This window comes from Mandrillus leucophaeus, unplaced genomic scaffold (assembly GCF_000951045.1).
Source record: "Mandrillus leucophaeus isolate KB7577 unplaced genomic scaffold, Mleu.le_1.0 Scaffold1, whole genome shotgun sequence".
Classification (NCBI taxonomy): domain Eukaryota; kingdom Metazoa; phylum Chordata; class Mammalia; order Primates; family Cercopithecidae; genus Mandrillus; species Mandrillus leucophaeus.
Window position 1 is genome coordinate 9,977,619 of NW_012098097.1, and position 15,157 is coordinate 9,992,775.

At 53.5% G+C, this 15,157-nt stretch overlaps 1 protein-coding gene across 3 annotated transcripts in view; it reads right to left on the minus strand.

Moving 5' to 3' along the window:
* Positions 1-883: 883 nt before the first annotated feature.
* Positions 884-15,157, minus strand: part of MXRA7 (matrix-remodelling associated 7) — a 29,840-nt gene continuing 15,566 nt past the window's right edge. The window contains exons 1-5 of one of the 3 annotated variants that reach the window (XM_011985470.1): positions 9,981-10,197; positions 9,426-9,489; positions 6,404-6,497; positions 5,186-5,266; positions 884-2,212 (exon numbers count right to left, since the gene is read on the minus strand). In XM_011985470.1, the coding sequence (XP_011840860.1) occupies positions 5,233-5,266; positions 6,404-6,497; positions 9,426-9,489; positions 9,981-10,079 (291 nt within the window). In that variant the 5' untranslated portion in view covers positions 10,080-10,197 and the 3' untranslated portion in view covers positions 884-2,212; positions 5,186-5,232. Of the gene's footprint in view, positions 2,213-5,185; positions 5,267-6,403; positions 6,498-9,425; positions 9,490-9,980; positions 10,198-15,157 lie in introns of those variants that run through there. The other 2 variants (XM_011985530.1, XR_001006652.1) reach the window with 2 other exon arrangements.

Sequence of the window (15,157 nt, forward strand, 5' to 3'; positions counted from 1 at the left end):
CGGCTGTACGCACGTTACAGGCTCTGCAACTGCAGGACCTCAGCATAGCCCTGGGCCACTGGCATCCCCAACGCTGCCTGGAGGGGTGGTCTCCACATTCGCTCCCATACTTTTGCTACCATATTCCTTCTGCTTCACCCTTCCCTCCTCTCCTCACCGTGCGTCTTCCATCCTGCAGAGGTTTCTGTCTAGAGCAGCATCTAGCAGTTGAAATACTGAAGCCCCACTTCCCAGCCTCCCTTGTCCTCTGGGAAAGTTGCGTCTACAGTTGGTTCCCCTGTCTGAGAAGCAGCAGCCTATGATGTGTGCTTTGTGCCTCCTGTAAGAAGGAAGAGGGTCAGGTGCAGTGGCTCATGCCTGTAATCCTGGCACTTTAGAAGGCCAAGATAGGAAGATCACTTGAGCCCAGGAGTTTGAGACCAGCCTGGGCAACATAGTCAGACCCTGTCTCTATAAAACAATTAGCCAGGCGTGGTGGTGAGCACCTGTAGTCCCAGCTACCTGGGAGGCTGAGACGGGAGGATCACTTAAGCCCAGGAGGTCAAGGCCACAGTGAGCTCTGTGACTGCACCACTGCATTCTAGCTTGGGCGACAGACGGAGGCCCTGTCTCAAGAAAAGAAGAAAGAGGAATTTCTGTGAACAGAAAGGGTGTGCTGAGCTCTGTGATGCAAGCACAATCCACATGTCCCTGAGTGAACACAGATCATGTCACGTGGTTCAGACAGCTGTGGTGACTGCGTATTTTTAGCAGGGTGGATGGATGGCTTTGTCCTCTGCTGCAGAGTACGAGGCATCAAAATGAAAGAGAGGTCAAATTTTAATGGGTTCAAAAGGGTTTTTTTTTTTTTTTAAACAAAGCAAACTGAAAAAACACACAGTAATTGAGATCATCTACTCAAAGTTTATTGGACTGAACAAAGGCTGAATACAGAGATCCAAGCCATCAGGAGTACATGAGGTGTGGTGCCTATAAGCCATGGTGGGAAATTTTCCAGACAAACCTAGATAGCTCTACTGGGAGGGAGTCAACGACCTATTGTATCCATTAGATCCCAGCCTGGACAAGGGCATGGCTATTGCTGTTTGGGGACACAGAAGTACATCCATTCACCCCGTGGCTCTGTGTTGAAGGCAATGACTATGTGGCTGTTGCCATGTGGCCTGTTCTCCCCTAAGCCCTGAACCAAAGGTTTCAGGCTGAGATGGAGAAAGCCACTGGGAATGCATGCCATAGGGGCTGATGCTGGACATTCCCCAGCCTTCCATTAAATGAAAACATTTTCTATAAACTTACTGCTTTAAAAAAATGTTTTAACCAACAAACCTAAGAACTGCAAATGAGTTTGGTATAGTATAAATACTGTCAAATATAAAATTCCAAGAAACGAATCTGAGACTGATCTGATGATCTGAAGTTCCAACTAATCTATCAACCTTTCTAAGAAAAGGCATAGTCAAGAAATCTTTTTAAAGCAACATTATTGCTTCTGCTATAGCAGAGTGGAGATTTGGCTGAGCTGGTAAGAACGTCAGTGAAAAGGTGTCTTAGCAATAAATGGGCTGAATCCAAGATTTCTCTAGATGAAAAGTAAGGGGAATGGTCAAGTCAGTTCCTGGTACTGGTTCTTTGCTGCCTTCTAATCAATATGGCATCTCACCCCCGACAACCAAGCTAGCCAGAGAGAGAGGTGGGGTTCCCAGGGAAAGGGGTCGGCTGACCACTCTGACCGAGCTGGTGAGCACAGGTGAGCTCTACCTCATTTGTCTCTCATTCCTCAAAGTCTTTTGTGGTTTGGCTTCAGTGAGGACAAAATGGGGGCACTGGAGTGAAAGTGAACTCTGCTTTTTAAATGTTTGTTTTATCTAAGGTGTGCAGGATGTGTGGATAGCAAGTTTGAGTGGTAAGAAAAATCCCAGTCCAGGGTCTGAGCTCAAACTCTTAAAACGCTTCAGCTTAACAAAGTGACCCACAGAAATGGACATGAACATCTCGCTACAGGGCAGGGCCAAAGGTGTTCCCAGGATCCTGCTAGCCAAGGGACAAGTCCTGATTGAGGGTCTAGAGCTCAGCAGATTTACGAAGGCAGCATGCACCCTGGGAGCCTGCCAGACTCCTCTCTGGGGTTTCCATTTTATCTCTCAAGCTTTTAAGATGCCAAAAGGAAAAGCCTTTAGGAGGACGCTAAGGATAACTTCGTTATTCTTCAGTTCTGTAAAGAGAAATGGGGAGAAAAAGATAATTTATTTTACTCATTCCATCCTGCACCACGGGCAAGGAAAGGGGGAAATGGGGACGAGGAAGGAGAATGTTTGGAATTGCAGAAGCTGCGCTAGACTCTGGTGTCTCAAACCACTGCTGATTTGCTTCTCATCACTTGCGGCAAGACGGTCTGTGCCGCAAAGCTGGCCAGAGCTCGCAGAGCTCCCCTTGATCCCGCACAGAACCTTGCAGCCCACAGACCTGTTCAGCCTCTGCAGGGTACTTAAGGAAGGAACTGGAGCAGTTGAGTTGCCAAGGGCCTTTCTGATCTTGGGTTGTGTGGCTGTGCTGACAATATTTCTATCACCCTAGATAATTTCCCATTCCCGCTGGCTGAGTTTTGTCCCCTCGGGGGATATTGGCACCCTAGGATGCACGCTTCCAGATGGAGCCAACAGTGTGCCCATCTTTCATGAACCAAGACACATCGCCAGCCCTGAGACCACTGAGAAAGCAGCAGGTCTGAGCTTGTCCCTCTGGCGCCCTCTCCTGGTGGTCACAGTCAGCACGCATTTCCAGCCTGAGCTGGAAATTCACACTGTCCGGTCTATTGTTTCTGTCGTTTCTTGCATACATCAGATAGAAGAACCAGAACTACCCCACAGCTGTGGTTCCTTGGCCGCCTCCTCTCCTTCCCTGTTTTATCACACTATCACCTTCCTCTAGAGTTATGTCCATTTCCAGAGGAGTCAAAACAGCCCTGCAGACCTCAAATGCAGGGGTGGGTCCTGATCTATCAGAGTCAGTCTAGTCTACAGCCTGGGTTCCTTTTCCCTCTGAGACCAGAAGGTGGGAAGAAGTGATGGAGAGGAGCTGACAGCCGTGCCTTTTCTCTCTCCTGCCAAGCTGCGAAGCCAGCCAAGCCCTGCCAGCTTCCCCAGCTCTGGGGGAGGAGGAGGAGGAGGCCTCTTGCTCAGGGGAGCTGTCACCAGCCTGCAAGCCCACTGTCCTAGCCACACTGTGAAACTGGAGGTGGCACCTCCCACATCAGCTTCAGCAGAACCCAGGGACGCCACCAGAGGCATGAAGTGTGTGAACCTCCGGCCCGAGGGGAGAGCTGAGGAGGCCGGCAGACGCGGCAAGAGGGATCTTAAGCAGCAGCCGCCTCTGGATTTACAGACCTGACTGCTTTCTGGCCCCAGGCAGAAGGAATTTGATCTGTGAGTAGTTCAAGGATGAGACTGCCCACTTCAGCATGTGGTGGAACTAATTTGGGACCTCCTGCTTCCAGTCCCACTTCCTAATTGTCATGAAAGCCTGTGAATTGAGGCTCCTGGGGAGTGTTGGAACTGGCAACCACTAAAGCTTCAGGTTCTAGATGCGATCTGTTGGCTGAGTCAGTAAATTTAAAGTCAGGGGCCATGCAGTTTTTAGCTGCAACTCGATTGTGGACGCTGAGAGCTGGGAAAGGCATCAGAGGCACGGAGGGCCTCTGGGAGGGCAGAACCTGGCAGGTGGAGAGACAGCACCCCTGCTAGCTGGCCTGTGGTTTTAGTGGTTTGATAATAACAGGCATGTTATTTTTCATACTGATGATTCTAGGGCGGTTCCCTGGAACTCGGCTGGGACCGGAACTGTCTTCACAGCTGCCAGCGCTCCCCATCCCCATGAGAACCGCCATGCTGAAGATGAAAAGCCAAAGCCAAACTGACCAGCCTCTGCAACCCCAAGCATCACCGTGTGAGGACAGCGTGGTGTGGAGCCGTGGGGACCCCACGCAGTGCTGCGAGGGGCGACCACATGCAGGGGGGAGAGGTGTGGGGGAGCAAGCAGATGCCACCAGCATGCCTGGGAGCCACAGGGAGCATGCGGGCTGGGCAGTGATGGGAATGAACGTGAACTCCAGTCCTGCCCCAAGAAGTCCTCCGGCCCCTCCTTCTCAATTCAGGGCACAAAGTGGTAACTGCAGCATGCAGAGGAGTGAAGGAGTCTTCCCTCGTCCCGGGAGCAGCACCTCAGGCACAGTCTCGATCCCATGGAACAGCCAAGTGTGGGCTGGTGGTCTAGAGACCTCCGAAGATCCAGTGGGGAGGGATGGGCAGCACAGGGTCTACTCTCTGAAAATAAGGGGAAGGGATTTTCCCTCCCCACTGCCAAGGTCCCAGCTCTGGACGTGGGTGGTAGTGGCAGTTTCACCCCTAGCCTGAGGCCTGGTCTTTCTTGTTCTAAGAGGCCCTCCAGATCCATCTGCCTGAGCAGCCTCTGTCCCCAGGGACCTTCAAGGGCTGGCAGTTGTGTCCAGCCCCCTCTAGCCTCTCTCCAAGGACTGCAACCTTTTTCTGCAAAGAGTCAGATACTATTTCGATTTGGGGGAGTGTGTGGTCTCTGCTGCAGTGACTCACCTCGGCCACTGTGGCACAAAGGGGCACAGACCACAGGAAAATGGGTGTTGCTGTTCCTGCCACGCTGGGTTGACACAGGCAGGTGGGGGATCAGATGTGGCCTGGCTGTCGTCTGCTAATCCTTGCCCTGATCATAAGAACCTGCCTGTCTCACAGCTTGGGAGCATGGACCGCTGTCAGGATATCTGCTGCGCACTGTGCAGAAGCTGCCTCACCTTCTCAGGGTGAGACCCAAGGCTGCAGGGTGACGACATCCACATTCCCGAAGCCTGAGGTCCTAGGGTGACAGTTCTCCCAGCCTTGCAAGGGGGCACTAGCACCCCAACCCACCGGCCCATTAGGCCGCCTCTAGGAACTCAGGGACTTAACTCCCCTCCAGGAACCTCTGCCCCCAGACGGGGCCTTTTCTGCCAGTGATTCCTCGTGCTTGAGAAGAATGAGAAGGGCTCAGGTGGGAAATGTATTAATCGGTTATGAAGGCGATGGAGGAGGGGAGGTTGAGGCCGCGTCAGTTGTGTTGGGGGCACGTTAGCACGCAGTAGGAGGGGAGCGCCACTAGTCTAAGAAATCAGTGTCCTTACCAAAAGGATTTGCAAGAATATTTGTGGCTCAGGACCTAAGGAACTTGCTACAGGGAAGTGAGGTCAGAGGTCAGCTCAATCCTGAAATATAAATGCAGCAAACCTGGTCATGCCAAGAGGCAGCATCCTCAGCACCTGAGGACTTGGGGCTCCTGCCAGGGCTCTTCCTCCTGGCTGTGCTTACACTGCCCGCCCCCCACCCAGCCACGGTGAAGAGCCTTCCTGCTGAGGGTCGAGAGAGCTGATGCCAGCACCGGGAGGGGAGACAGGGCCTGTCACCAGCAGAGCAGCTCTGAGGTTAGAGGGCTGCCTGGTGGGTGGCCTCGCACGCAGTCATGAAAGGGTGGTTGAGTTCTGATTCCAAAATCATAAACCTCCCCTTCCGCTCAGACCCTAGACTGCTGGCTTCTGCTGACAAGTAGGGGGTGACTCCCACGAGCTGCTCTGGGTCACCAGGCTTGGAAAGTGGCACAGCTACCACCTAGGACTCCAGGCCACGCTGCAGAAAGGCAGCAATGTGGGTGAGCACCAGGAGCCTGCTGGGCCTGGTGCAAACAACTGTCCCTCTGCAAATGCCTGTCCGTCTGCCGAGGCCTCCCCAGCTGTCCCACCGCACCCAGTGCACCCCTTCCCCACCTGGCAGGATGGAGTGGAGGGAAAATGTGGAGGGGAGCCCAGTGGGTGTGCAGGGGGTGTCCAGATGGGAAGGGGGAGCCAGTTCCAACAACGAGAAGCCACAGCTGCACCGTCCGGAGCGACAAGGCGCTGCTGCAGGCGCCAGCCTGGGAGGCCGCGGAATGATGGGCACCAAGAACCCGCTGTGTCCCGAAGGAGAAATCAAGAAATCAGCTCTGCCGGGGACTCCGTGTGTGAGTGGCAGCCAGGTCTGCTCCAGGCTCTTTCCTGGCGTCTGATTTCTTTAGATGGGAGCAGTGGGGTGTGGAGGGGGTGGGGGGTTCAGTAAATGGGCTCTGTGTCTCCCATCACCAGTGACCTTCTCCTGGTCAGTGCCAGGCAGGGGTTCCGGGGCGCACGAGCCTGGCTGACCAGGGCAGGAAAGAACTAAACTGGGAAGGTGGGGCAGTGGTTGGGCAGAGTTTGTAGGAGCCCCACCTCCTTTCTGCGCCCTTCTGCCAAGAGGCAGAACATGAAGGGCTCAGAGGGGCACCCCCCTCCCCTAAGAGCCCGCCAGGCACCAGCAAAGGGGCTGCAGCCTACCTCTGCTCCTCCTCCAGCTCCTCTTTGGTCATCATTTTCTTGTACTGGTTTCCCCTCAGCTGCCCGGGGCTGTATTTGAAGGAGAAGCCTTCCCCTGCGGAGAGGGGACCCGGTCAGTGCCAGGGAGTGCTGTAGAGGCTGGGCCCCCCAAACCCTGGCCCCCTTTCCCTAGGTTTAAAAAGGAAGACCTCAGGCAGAGGCCGCATCGGCTGTCAGAGACATCTTCTCACCCCAGCGCCTATACCCCCTCTCGTTCCATAGCTTTCCCTTAAATCCTACAACGAGACAGCCAGAGAGAAAGCGGTCCCGCTCCTGGTCCACGGCTGTCTCCAGACACCGCGTCCCTCCCGGCAGCTGCAGTGCTCTGTCTGCCCTGGCCCTGCCCAGCGGGTCCTCTCGGCTACTGAGCTCACAGGCAACAGCTCCGGCAGCAGAGCACAGCTCATCTCGGAACACACGCCGCGCTTGCCTGGCTGTGGGGAGGCTTGTGTCGTCCCCCCAACCCCTGTGGCTATTGGAAATCAGAAAACACGCATTCAGGCAGCCCACAGTGGCCAGGCCAGGGATGCGGGATTTGCCACGGCGGGTTTGACTTGTGTACTGCTGAAGAGGCAGAGCCTGATTTGCCAGTCCCCGAGGGCAGACACCCCATCGCTGCCTGCAAAAAAGAGGCAGATCTTGAGGCCTGAAGAGGGCACATGGACGGGTAGGTGGTGGGCACAGAGGAAGCCGGGACCTGTGGCCTGGAGTGGACACAGGCTCCGGGCGCATGAGCCATGGTGAGGAGAGAAAAGCTGACCTCCCAGAGGGAAGAGCCTCATGGGGGAGCAACCTCTTGGTTCCTGAATCCACAAGTATCGGGCAGAGCTGGCTGGCCTCTTATCGACCTCCACTAACTAAAGGACCCAGTGAGGGAGGTGTAGAGAGCTCCTCAGCTGCTATTCTGGAAGTGCTGCCTCTCTGTCCCTCCACATCCTGTCCAACAGCCCGAAAAGCCAGGCCCCTCCCCTCTAGCTTGCAGCCCTCAAGCTACCAGATAGGCTGATGCACACCGATGGGGAGATGAAGGGCTCTCAGGGTGAGAGGAAGAAGGTTCTAGATGTGAATTCAGAACCCAAACATCTGGCTGGGTGCACTGGCTCACGCCTGTAATCCCAGCACTTTGGGAGGCCGAGGCAGGTGGATCACTTGAGGCCAGGAATTCAAGACCAGCCTGGGCAACATGGTGAAACCCTGTCTCTTTTAAAAATACAAAAATTAGCTGGGCGTGGTGGTGCATGCCTGTAATCCCAGCCACTCAGGAGGCTGAGGCAGGAGAACAGCTTGAACCTCGGAGGCGGAGGTTGCAGTGAGCCAAGATCGTGCCATTGCACTCCAGCCTGGGCAACAGAGTGAGACTCCAGTATCCCCCCAACACCCCTCCCAAAAAGAAAACATACAAAATCCTGCCAGCCTGGCCCCAGTCTTAGGTTTCAATTTATGGGGCAAGTCTGATTAGTTTTGTTTTCTGAGCCAGACAGAACAAACGGCTTGAAAAGGATTTCACTCAATCCCAGGCAGTGCACCAGGCAGCACATCCAATTTTCCTAGGCCAGGAGGGTTCAATGTGACAGCCTCCGAGGGACGGGGGAGGTTTCTTCCTCCAGTCTCCTGTGAATCCACGAGTCGCTCAGGGAAGTCATTTTAGCGACACTAATCAATTAGCCTCTGAGGCTGCCTCATACTGCAGAGGGGCTGGGGGCTGCTCACACAGTCTTCCAACAGCTGGCGCCATAAACCTTTCCTTTCCCTGCCTAGCTAGAGATGGCAGGAGGCTAAGGTGGCAGGAGGCGCTGGGGGTGGGGGATGTGCAGGCGCAGCGGCGCAGATAAGGAGGGAGGCTGGTGACAGCCCTGGGGGGCTGGGCCCTCTGGCAGCTACACCAGGGAGAGGGGTCTGCAAGCCTCCCTCCCGTGTCCCCAAGTCACTAACAGGATCCCTGCATCCCTTCAGCTGTCTCGGGCCACGTGGCAGGGACAGATGCCAGGGCCACGGCTGCAGTGAGTCCCCCGTCCCCAAAAGCAGGGAGCAAGGGTCCTTCCTGGTAAGGGACTAATGTCCCCACCTGCAGTCCACCGCCTGCACCCAAGCTTCAGTCTCCCCTCCTGCTCCAGGCTGTGCTGATGAAACCAAGGCACGGCCTCAGGGGAAGCTCTGCACCCCAGCCCAGCCTGCCCGCAGGAGCTGGTTCCTGCATTCCTGAAACTCTCTTTCCACTGCTCCTGCCAGCAGCCGACTTAAGGTCACAGCAACAGTCTTGCTTTTTTAAAATTATGAAATATTTCAAACATACAAAAATGCAGAAAGCACTAATCCTCCCTGTGCTTGCCATACAGAGGCAACAAACGCTGACATCTTGCATGTCTGCCTCCGCTTTCTTTTCTAGAGAAATCAGCGGACGGACCCAGCAGAAGCCACTCCGCGTTTTGTTCTGTCTCTGTCCTGGCTGGGTCAGATCTGGCCGTGTCTCCCCTGTTCTCGGCCACGCCCTTTCTCCTCTCAGTCTCATGGCTGGGGCCTGTGGCCAGTCAGCCAGAGCTGCTCAGAAAGCAGGCGTGTCCCCTCCCGGGGCCTTCATTACGAAGAAGGCACGGGGGAGGCCGTGTGAGTGGTTTTCGTCTCAGTAAAATAGGTCAGAGATGTTTGGAGAGAATCGTGAAATGTACAGTGTGGTCACAAGAGGGGAGTTATGAGGCAGCGCGGGACAGAGCCAGGCAGGGCACGTAGTGTGTTCTCAAGAGGGGCCCCTGGGATGGGAAAGCCAAACCCCAAAGTCCAAGGGAGTGTGAGGGGGCCCCAAAGTCCAGGCAGGCCAGGGCAGGACATCCATGGTGCAACTCCACCTCTCAGTGCCCCACTCAGGCCACTGTCCCACCCCATCCCTCCCCCTGGCACTTGAACCCCAGCTCCTGGGATCCCCAGTAGGGCACAGGCCACCCCCGACATGGTCAGGCCCCCTCATGAGCATAGAGGTCCCACTCACCGTCGTCCTCCTCAGGCCCTGCCGATGATGGCCCCGTCTCACCATCCAAGTCCTGCTCCTCTTTCTGCAAGACAAGGACAGGGTCAGTGCCCTTGGCACAGACTGGGTGATGGGAAGTGGTGGGGGAGGGGGCAGAAGGTAGGGGAGACAGACGAGGGCCTCGAAGGTCCAGCCTGTCCATGCCCTGCAGCAGTGCCTGCCCTGTGGTCATGGTCAACCAGCAGGCGGGGGCTGTGCACAAATGATGGACCAAGGTGACTCGGCTCACAAATGCTGAGCTGAGGCGTGTTCTTGACTGTGACCCCAAGCCCTCGGCCTTGGCCTTTCCCAGGTGGGTGCCTTTTGAGGCATCTGTGTGCCATTTGGAGAAGTGGGCCCGGGACTCCCACTGTGTCGCTGCGGTGAGTAGACAAAGGGTGCAAGAGAAAAGCTGGCTGGGGTATCTGGGACCAGGGCCAGGCATCATGGCCATCGCAGCCTCCGCCTTTGCTTCCTTCTATGTTGTTTTCCATCCCCAACTCTCTCAGTGTCCACGTTCCAAAACTGGAGCCCCACCTCTTCAGCCAGTTCTCTCCCACACAGAGACACAATAAACAGATGATCGGAGGAATGGCCGGGGATGGCCTTGGTGGAAGGAAGAAGTGACTTCAGCATGCAGGAATGTCAGAGGATGAGAGCGACGTGCCGTGCCCATGGGCTCTGTGGGATTGAAGGTCGTGGGGAGGGGACACGGGGCCCCAGGAACTTCAACTTGGAAGCCCAGTGGGTAGATGTGGAAATGAATGAATGGGTAGCCCCAGCTGATCCATGGAGCCCAGCCAGCGCTGGCAGCTCACGGGGAGGCTCCTGATAAAACATGGAGCTGTGCTGGGAGGCAAAGGTTTTACAAGCCCCATGGCGGGTCGGAAGTGGCAAACCCAGAGGGACCTTGAGCTCCTCTGAGTGACTTTTTGTTTGTTTTTTGTTTTTTTCTGAGTTTTTTTTTGAGACAGAGTTTTGGCTCTTGTTGCCCAGGCTGGCGTGCAGTGGCGCGATCTCAGCTCACTGCAACCTCTGCCTCCTGGGTTTAAGCGATTCTCCTGCCTCAGCCTCCCAAGTAGCTGGGATTATGGGCGCCCGCCACCCACGCCCTGCTAATTTTTTTGTGTTTTTAGTAGAGATGGCGTGTCGCCATGTTTGCCAGGCTGGTCTCGAACCCCTGACCTCAGGTGATTCACCTGCCTCGGTCTCCCAAAGTGTTGGGATTACAGGAGTGAGCCACTGTGCCACTCTCTTGACTACACAAAATGCCACCTGGGGGGAGCTGCACAGGTGACAGGGTCTCTTCCCCGTTTAGCAGTTTGTACGCAGAGACTCAGTGCTATCTATGGCGAAGTGGTGCTTGGGTGTCCTGACATTTCCCAAATTTTGCACAGCAAAGTATCTTTGTGGCTGAGGTTGGGGTAAGCAGGCCTCTTCAGAGGGCAGGAAGAGGAGCCACTCCATTTGACACAGCAAACTCACTTCTAGGCATCTGCTCCAGACTGGAGAAATGTCCATCAGGATTTTTATATAATGACTCTGACAGCGTGCAGTTGAAAAGACAGAATTGGGGGCTGGGCACAGTGGTTCACGCCTGTAATCCCAGAACTTTGGGAGGCCGAGGTGGGTGGATCACCTGAGGTTGGGAGTTCGAGACCAGCCTGGCCAACATGGCAAAACCCTGTTTCTACTGAAAACACAAAAAAATTAGCCAGGTATTGTGGCAGGTGCCTTTAACTCCAGCTACTTGGGAGGTTGAGGCAGGAGAATCACTTAAATCCAGGAGGCAGAGGTTGCAGTGAGCCGAGATCGTGCCACTGCACTCCAGTCTGGGTGACACAGCAAGACTCCATCTTAATAAAAGAAGAAAAAAGGAGGCGTTGATAGGTACTGATGTGAAAAGTGCATCAAGATACACTGAGGGAAAAATGCAAGCAGCAGCCCCACGTGAGCAGCACAGTCATCTTGCTGTAAGTGGCGAAGTGGAAGGGGATGCATGTGCTCAAAAATGCAGAGAAGAGGTTTGTTTTCTGGAAGGGCCCACGAGAAACCGTCAGCAGTGGCTACCTCTCGGGAGAGGAGACTGGGGGGCAGCTTTTCCTTTCCATCTTACACATTTCAGTATAAGTTGGACTTTCCATTAATATGCATGAATGACTGAATATATTTTTTAAATGCTAATGGCATCTTTGGACAGTGAGATCCAAAGACCCCATTTTTTCTTTATTTTCTTATATATTCTAAAAAAGAGGGAAAAAAAAAGAAAAAGTAAGAGGCCAGGTGTGGGGGCTCATGCCTGCAATCTCAGCACTTTGGGAGGCTGAGGTGGGAGGGCGGCTTGAGCCCAGAAGTTCGAGACCAGCCTGGTAACATAGTACACACCTCGCCTCTACTAAAAATTTAAAAATTAGCCGTGCATAGGTGGCACGCACCTGTGATCCCACCTACTCAGGAGGCTGAGGCAGAAGGATCACTTGGAAAAAAAAAAGTAGAAAGAACGACCATAACATCCTAAATATATATATATTTCTGCCCCCAGTTCTTGACACAGTTTTTATTTTGTCTGTTTGTCTTTTGAGACAGGATCTTGCTCTGTCACCCAGACTGGAGTGCAGTGGTGCAATCACAGCTCACTGCAGTCTCGACCTCCAGGGCTCAGCGATCCTCCTGCCTCTGCCTCTGGAGTGGGATCACAGGTGCATGCCACCATGCCCAGCCCTGACACTGAGCTCCTAAATCCCTTGAATTTCCTAAGTTACAGGGGTGCTAGGAGCATGTTTTGTTCTAACATTTGGTTTTGATCTCAGTCCCTGGCACAGAGCTCCTAAATCCGTTGGAATTTCCTGGGTGATAGGAGTGTCTTTTGTTCTAATGAGGTGACTCCAGGTGGGCTCCTGGGTGGGCTGATCACCAGACAGATCAAGCTGCAATGAGAAGCTTGGAACTTTCAGCCCTGCCCCCACCCAGCTTCCTCCAGAGACTGGAGAAGAGCTGGAGACTGAGTTAAGAATCAATGACGCCTATGTGATGAGGAGAGCTTCCAGGCTGCTGAATGCATTCCCGTGCACGGGGAGTGGCGCACCCCAACTCCGTGGGGACAGAAGCTGCTGCATCCAGGACCTACTGGACCTCACTCTACTTAGGTACCTCCATCTGGCTGTTCATCTGTAGCCTTTATCATTTCCTTTCTAATAAACCAGTTAACGTAAGTGTTTCCCTGAGCTCTGTGGGACGCCATAGCAAGTACTGAACTTGAGGAGGGGTTCGTGGAACCCCTGAGTTGTAGCCAAGTAGGACCAAAGTGTGAGGAACGAGGGGACCTGATATGTGTGATGGGCCCCTGAAGTGGGGGGCAGTCTGTGGGACTGGGCCCTGACCTGTGGGGTCTGCCCTGATTCCGGGGAGTTAGGGTCAGGGTTGAAGTGGAGGACACACACTTGGCGTCTGGGTGGCTGGAGAATGCGCTGCTTGTAGGGGTGAGGCTGCCTGCATATTCGGTATCAGAAGTGAAGGGTTCTGTGGAGTGTTATGTGCATGGACAGAAAAACAGTTGGTTTTTCTTATGGTTGATGTCTTTCTTTAATGACTGACAAACAGCCACTGACCTATTCAGGGCAGGGCCCCAGAAATAAGCCCAATATCAAGAATAGACAGGAGGCCAGTTCTCCTATTATGTGCAAGGGACACAAAGATTAAATGATAAACAACAGCAACAATGAGCACAGTCCCTGCCTTATGGAGCTCGTAGTCCAGTAGGAAAGACAAACAAATAATTGCACTCCAGGGCGAGGAGTCCATGAGCCGGGGCAGATCCGTATCCCCAGAGGACCCGGTATCAGCTGACGTGCCCAAGCCCTCCTGACCAGAGAGAGGCTGGTATACATTTAGATTTTGGGCCAGGCACAGGGGCTCACACCTGTAATCACAGCACTTTGAGAGGCCAAGGCAGGAGGGTCGCTGGGGCCTAAGAGGTTGAGGCTGTAGTAAGCCATGGGGGTGCCACTGCACTCCAGCCTGGGCAAGAATGAGACCCTGTCTCACACACACGCACGCGCGCACACACACACGAAACTGTACTTCACTTTGGAAGTCTGATTTTCTTTTTCTTTTTTGAGATGGAGTTTCGCTCTTGCTGCCCAGGTTGGAGTGCAATGACGCAATCTTGGCTCACTGCAACCTCCACCTCCCGGGTTCAAGCAATTCTCCAGCCTCAGCCTCCCGAGTAGCTGGGACTACAGGCATGCACCACCACACCCGGTTAATTTTTGTATTTTTAGTAGAGATGGGGTTTCTCCATGCTGGTAAGGCTTGTCTTGAACTCCCGACCTCAGGTGATCCGCCCGTCTCGGCCTCCCAAAGTGCTGGGATTACAGGTGTGAGCCACCACGCCCGGCCTGGAGGTCTGATTTTTAAAAAGCTGTGGTCGTGACCCATTGCTGGGTCAGGAAAGCAAATGAGAAGGCCTTACTAGTATTGTGGGGAAAAAAAAAAATGGGCTACCAAAGTCTTGGTGAAGTTTGAAGCTTTAATAACTTCAGGAGTATAGATACTACAAATGTACAAAAAAATGACATTTGAAAGGTTATTTACATTTAAAATACCTTGATATTTCTTACTCAGATTCTTACAATACCCCCTCAGTGCGATACATGGCTCTAGTTGGTTTTCTAACTTCGAAAAACCTTTTACCGACTGTTGGTCAGCAACAAGAAAAGGTAACACTGGTGATTCCAGCCTCACCATGTTCTAAAGAACTGGATTTGGTGCACATGTGACCTCAAGGGAGGTGACAATCAGGCCACTGACCTCAAGGGAGGTCAATTAACCCAGGTAAGGGCTCCTTTGCCTGCCTGTCCATCCAGACACTGGCACATGCAGAGAATTAAAATGAAAAATCTAGCACTTGACTGTCAGGAAACTAAGTGGAAAAGAAATTTAAATAAGTAAATATTCAACTGATGTTTTGTAGGTTTGTACATTTAAACGTCTGAAGTTATTAAAACTGCACTAAGACTCTGGGGACACCCCTGTATCCCAGAATGAAACAGAAGGCGAGGCCGGGCACTGTGGCTCACGCCTGTAATCCCAGCACTTTGGGAGGCTGAGGTAAGTGGACTGCTTGAGCACAGGAGTTTGAGACCACCCTGGGCAACATGTCAAAACCTCATTTCTCTTTTTTTGAGACGGAGTCTTGCTCTGTCGCCCAGGCTGCAGTGTAGTGGCGCAACCTGGGCTCACTGCAAGTTCCGCCTCCTGGGTTCACACCTCACCCTCCTGAGTAGCTGGGACTACAGGCGCCCACCACCACGCCTGGCTATTTTTTTTGTATTTTTAGTAGAGACAGGGTTTCACGGTGTTAGCCAGGATGGTCTCAATCTCCTGACCTTGTGATCTGCCCGCCTCGGCCTCCCAAAGTGCGGAGATTACAGGCGTGAGCCACTGCGCCCGGCCAAAACCTCATTTCTACAAAAAAATTACAAACATTAGCTGGGCATGGTGGGATGTGCCTGTGGTCCCAGCTGAGGCTGAGGTGGGAGGATCACTTGAGCCCAGGAGGTCAAGGCTGCAGTGAGCTGAGGTCACACCACTGCACTCCAGCCTAGGTGAAAGCGTGAAAGCCTATCTCAAACAAAAGAAAACAAAATAACAACCCAACAAAAAACTTCTGATGTGGTTGTGTGACTTTATATACAGGAGGTAATTTAAAATTA